This window comes from Pteropus vampyrus, unplaced genomic scaffold (genome assembly GCF_000151845.1).
Source record: "Pteropus vampyrus isolate Shadow unplaced genomic scaffold, Pvam_2.0 Scaffold235, whole genome shotgun sequence".
NCBI lineage: Eukaryota > Metazoa > Chordata > Mammalia > Chiroptera > Pteropodidae > Pteropus > Pteropus vampyrus.
This window is the reverse complement of record NW_011889016.1, coordinates 170606-176570: the sequence shown is the minus strand read 5'-3', so window position 1 is coordinate 176570 and position 5965 is coordinate 170606. Positions and strand designations below refer to the sequence as shown.

The window sequence follows — 5965 nt, the reverse complement described above, 5'->3', positions numbered from 1 at the left end:
AGAGTCTCAACTGAGATCCAAAGGCAAAAACATATTGAAAGTGAAAGGATGGAAAGATATTCCATGGAAACAGTAACCAAAATAGAGCAGCGGTGGCTAAACTAATATCCGACAAAACGGACGAATAAAAAAAAAAGTTAGGGGAGACAAAACAGTATATACTAATAAAAGGTTCGATACAGCAAGACTATGCAATTACAAACACCAACTGACCATCAAAATAGACGAAGCAGAAGCTGACAGAGCTAGAGGGAGAAACACACGGCTCTATAATAACAGTGGGAAACTTCCATGGCTCACTCACAGCAATGGCTGGAACCAGCAAACAAGAAAACAGAGGACTGAACAACACGACAAACAACCTAGCTCTAACAGACGCACGCAGAACACCACGCTCTTAAGTGCACATGGGACTTTCTCCAGGAGCGACCGAAATCTCGATAGATTTTTAAAGAATAAGTAACATACAAATAGCTTCTCTGACCACAATGGATCGAGTTAGAAATCTGTAACAGATGAAAAGTTCGCAAGTTTGTGAAAATTAAATAATATTCTTAACAAGTCCAAGAAAAAAATCACTAGGAAAATTGGAAAACAGAGACAAATGAAAATGAAAACACAAAATACCAAACCTTAGGGGATGCAAAGAAAGCAGAGCTAAAGGAGAAATGAACAGCTACAAAGACATTAAAAAAGGAGGAAGATCTCAAATCAACAAAGCTAACTTAACAATTTAAAGAATTAGGAAAAGAATACGCTAAACCCAAAGCTACCAAAAGCAAAAAACGGAATAAGCAAAGAGCAGAAATAAACAAAAGCAAAGAGCAGAAATAAACAAAACAGAAAACAGACAAACAATAGAGAAAAAAACAAAAAAAAAAAACAAAAGGCAGTTCTTTAAAAAGATCAACAATGGACAAAGCTGGAGCTAGATGGACTAAGAAAAAAGAGAAGCCTCGAATGTTAAAATCAGAAACGAGAACGAGAACATTACTACCGATTCTATAAACACGGAAAAAACAGTAAGAGAACGCCATGACCCGTGGGTGACCTAGACCGAGTGGCAAACTCCTAGAAACGCACAACCTACTGAGGCTAACTCGCGAGGGAACAGAGACTCTCAATGGGCGTCTCGCTAGCACGGGCTGGCGGGAGGGGCGGCGGGGCCATCACCCAGCAGGCGCAGGGTTCTGGGTTTTCCAGTTTTGAGGTGTAACTGACACACAGCGCTGCACAAAGAGGCTCTGCCTGTAAGGTGAGCTGGGGAGAGGGCGGTGGAGACGGCCGCACAGCAGGGAAGTGCTTAATGCCACCAAACGGAGCCAAGGGTCAAAGTGGTAAATGTGACGTTTCACGTCCCTTACATTAAAAAAGCAAGGAAAGGTGGTGTGCACGGCATGACTGAATTAAGGCACCAAGACGAGCCTGAAAGGAGCCAGACAAGTAAACCACCCTCCCAGGAAAAATCCGCTCCTGACATAAAATACGTGTGCCACGCAGGCGTGTGCATCTGTCAAGGGAGTAAGGTTACTTCAACGTCTGTGGATGAGCTGCTTCCAGTAAAGGGACTTTGTGGCCATTTGGCGTTAGCTGCACGGTTGGGAGGACGCATCAGTCAACAGGAAATCAGAGGAAGAGGGGGATTAACCAGGAAGGCACTGGCTACATGTCACGAAGGAGATTCTGGCCTGGGGACCTTATTCCAATTCTGGGCAGTCAACAGTCACCCAGACTAGCTGCTCCCTAGGCATCCACGTGGAGTCGGCAGCTGTGTCGTTCATGGGCGGGGAGCAGAAGCGACTCATAGCACGGCCCCAGGAAGAGGAGGCCACAGACAATGACAGGCCCAAGCGCTCAGCAGTGCTGCCATCAGACACAGGCGTGAGTCCAGAGGAATGAGGGCTGAGCAGGGCACAGGTCACCAAGGCACGACGTGGCAGCAGCAAGGCCACCTGTGCGGTGGGCTCACGGCGGTGGGCGGATGTAAAGAACTGTGCCCGATCACACACAGGGGACAGGCAGGGTTTGGGGAAAAGCAGAAAGAACTCGCTGAGACCAGGCACGGGACAAAGGGAGGGAAGGGGCCAGACCATCCCAAGGCTTCCTGCTGGGATGCTGGCGGCACTGCCAGAGGTGAGCGGCCGAGGGGAGAGAAGGACGAGGAGCCCCTATCTCAGCGCCGTGGAGAGCGGCTGTGCTGGACACAACGGGGCCCCACCAGGTGACAGCCGACACCTCGCCCAATAAGCCACAGAGCACTCTTCCCACGGACAGAGGTGCGCCCCCACACCTGCCTGCCCACACCATCCCACCAGCCCAGGCACCCCGCACCGTGACAGCTCTGCCTCCGCCAGGGAGGGCTGCTCTCCGCACTTCATCACCTCTCCACCTGGGACCACTCCCTGACCCTTTGCTCCCTGACCCGTTCGCAGGGCGGCTCTCCCAGACCACGAGCTTCTTTCCAGGGGGGTGGTCGGCCGACTGCTCTGCTGCTCTGACAGCCACTCTGCCACCGAGGGAGCCAGCTCACACACACCTGTCCCGGTACCCGCCCCTCTGCCTCTGTCCTGGCAAGCGCAGAACTGCTGGCTTTTACCTGCTCGGCTGTCATCTCCTCCACACTCACAGTGAGAAGCTAATGGTGTGAGCAGCAGCCACACCTCCTGTGCCCCCTGAGACAGGTTTGCGAGTCACACTGCTCAGAAGCCAGACTCGCCTCCACGTCACCCCCAGAGTGAAGCCCAGGCGAGAGCCGTGCGCATGACGCCCCTGCCGCAGCCCAGCTACCTGAGAAGATGTTCTTGAGGTTCTCCACGGCAGCGGCCAGCTGGCTGTGCCGCACCACGGCGTCCTTCACGTCCCGGAGGCTCTCGATGGTGTTGATGCTCCGCCGCCAGTCCTGGCTGACGTCGGCCAGGGACTGCTGGACATCTTTCACGTCGTTCAGCGCGCTGTGCAGCTGGCTCAGGCCCGCGCGCACCCCATCCAACTGCGACTGGATCGCGGCCTGGGGGAGACATGGCACTGAGCGGGGCGAGGCAGCCGCATCCGTCCACGCTGGGCCGAGCGCCGGAGAGACGGCTCAGCGGCAGGGACGGTCGCTACCCAGAGAAAAGGGAATAAAACTCCACGAAGACTCACGTGAGTCCCGAGGTAACTGTTCCTTTTTTTCTTGGCTGCCTTGGCACAGTGCGTTTACAGTGCGTTTTACAGCTTTCTGAGAAAACCTCACGCCAGTCGTCGCCCAGACCCTCAGCCTGAAGACGCGCAGCACCGAGGGCCCGCTGCCACCCCTTACATGGCACCTTCGGAAGGGCCCTCGCCGGACCTCCTAGCTGCCTCTCAGCTTCCTGAGACCTTCTTTAGGTGCGGAAAACTGTCAGCTTGACGGGGAGGAGTCTCCTGCCACGTGGCCCGACCCGGGCTCAGCTCAGGGACAGCCAGCCCTACTGCACAGGGCGGGTGCATCCGGAGTTCGGACTCACACCACAGGCCCCCGCAATGCCACCCCACGAGCTGCCATCAGAAGGGAGAGGGCAGGACGGAACAGCAGCAGGTGGGCAGGCGGGTAGGACCAGGGAGCATGAGGTGCATTTAAATATAAAAAATTAACGACGACTATAACAGATGACAAAGTTTCTAAGTCACGATCAATAATTACTATTAATCAGACAAGTCCCTAGAACAGATTAAAATTCTGATGAAAATTGTGGCAAGTCCACACTAGTTCAAAACTAAATATGAAACTGCTCTTTCGAATCCATGCGGCAGGTTCTAATGCTCCCTCGGTACAAATGAACGGCCTCATCCCGCCTCACTCGGCTGGCCGTGACCCCGCCTGGACGCTGACAGGTCTGCAAGGGGAGTGCTAACCTCACTGCCGGATCAGCGTGAGAATGAACTTGCCTCAGAGACAAGGCCCAAGACCATTCTGCTGCCTGTCGGCCACGGCAGGCCGGGTGTGAACACTTCATAACCACACGAATGTGCGTGTTTTACTGACACTTCACCTCTTCACGTGAACTAAGCTAAAAGCCGATTCAAATCGTAAAAAACCTCAAGAATGATTTTCTCTCGCCGCACACACCCTCACTCTCTCACAGAGTGTGTCTGACTGTCCTCCCTACCACCCAGGACGCGGGCGCACGGCTGGCCTGCTGCACGTGCCCACGTGGCGGAAACAACACCCCCGGGAGCTCTCGCAGGAGAGCTAACGCGTGAGGACAACTGACACCTTCCAGTGTTTTTTAAAAAGTTAAATGGGACACTCTCAGGTGCTTCAAAGGTTGTTTCTCTAGTGTTTTCAACATTCCGTACTGTTGTCTATAAACCTAACGATCGGGGATGCACCGTCGCGAGGAACGCAGCACGTAAGGTGACGCTCCACTTGGTCCCTTTCCCCGTCACCACAAAGTCTAACTTAGCAAAGTGACAATGATGTTTAGCAGGCACTTGAAACTCGAGGACAATGACTGCCCTGCCTGGAAAGGAGGCGGGCGCGCGCAGCCTCTTGGGCCTCGTACCTTCAGTCTGGCCTCCACGGAGGCCTTCTTCCGGGCCTCTCGCCTGCGATACTGCTCCACTTTGTCCAGCTGGTCCGGCCGCTGGAGCATCCCGGCCACCCTCTGCACCGCGGTCGCCACAGCCTCCCGGCCCGTCTCCTCCATGGCTAGAAAGTGGGCGGGGTCTCCGGGCCTGTCATACCAGAGGTGCCCTGTGTGCATGCGGGGGGAAAAGACAGGATGGGAGACAGGTTCGGAAGATGGAAGTGTCCGGTATAAAACCCGCGGTTAGTGTTCATGATGGAAATATAGGAGAGCGTCTGAGACCACGAAACCACGACGCCCAAGAGAACGAGGATTATCGACTCCTTCATCGGAAAGGCAAATCCTCAGAACTCAACACGGAGCACGTCCTCTAAGCGGCGCAGGGGCGTGCCCAGGGACGAGACGGGAACGTATGGCAGTGTCGCTGTGTGGACCCCAGACCACTTAGCATATGAGATGCCAGTCCAAGGCACTTCTCTGCCCCGACAGAGCCTCCTTCTCATTTCCAGAGAAGCCCTCACACTCCCTGGCCATGCTGGTGGGGCAGCTGTGCCGGGATGCCTCAGTGAGGACGTGGAGGCACAGGGACAGCACACAGCTCACCACCCCCAGCTGAGGCCCCAGCACACATCCTATGACGCCCCTCAAAAGTCTCTACTGTCTGTAGCGTCCGAGATCCCATTTCCTATCATTTAGCAGCCGTAGGAAACAAAGGGGCGAGGGCAGAGGCACAGGTCCCCCTCCGCTCAGGCACAATGGACAGGGCACAGGTGCCCGGATACCAAGCAAACCCGCCTTCAAGCCCCACTCCACCGACATCCTGGTCACGGAGCAGAAGGGAATTCTGGTGATCGTCTGGCAAACGTCAGGGTCAATAAGAACGGGTTCCCTTGACTTCAGCTGTCGAGCTTCCACTTCTCGAAGATGTGGAAAAGACCCACCGTCTCCCTAAACTTCTCTTACCCCATTCCCACGTGCTTTCAGAATAACACGCAAATCCACGAGGATTCCCCCTCAGGGCTCTGTCTCAAAAAATTCCCATTGTACATGATACGCTTTTTCATTTCTCCTTCAAATGGAGCTGCTGCAACCCGTCTTTCTTTTCTCATTATGAAGTTCTGCACCAACGCAGAAAATCCGAAAGGGACAGGACAAGAGGCCCGAGGCAACCGCCTTAGAGCCCACCCTCCAGAGGCAGGCGCTCCCGTCAGGGCCCCCGCCTTCGCTCTGCGTTTCTGAGTGACACCCGCCTTGCGTACACGACCTCGTTTCCGTTTCTCTAGTTCCGCTGTCTCCAGCATCCCACACGCACTAAGCGGCAGGACCGGTCGGAGTCGCCCAGAAGGGCGTCGAGCGGTGACAGGTGCGGCGGCGACTCAGACCGCGCCCCGGGCTGGGTGTGGCCCGCAGCCCCCGAC

General features: G+C 54.8%; 1 protein-coding gene across 1 annotated transcript in view; it reads right to left on the bottom strand.

Moving 5' to 3' along the window:
* EXOC3 (exocyst complex component 3) overlaps positions 1-5959 on the bottom strand; it is a 19364-nt gene extending 13405 nt beyond the window's left edge. Inside the window, exons 1-3 of the mRNA XM_011373906.2 lie at positions 5737-5959; positions 4524-4714; positions 2788-3007 (exon numbers count right to left, since the gene is read on the bottom strand). Of these exons, the coding sequence (XP_011372208.1) occupies positions 2788-3007; positions 4524-4714; positions 5737-5848 (523 nt within the window). The 5' untranslated portion in view covers positions 5849-5959. The remainder of the gene's footprint in view (positions 1-2787; positions 3008-4523; positions 4715-5736) is intronic.
* Between the last annotated feature and the right edge of the window lie 6 nt (positions 5960-5965).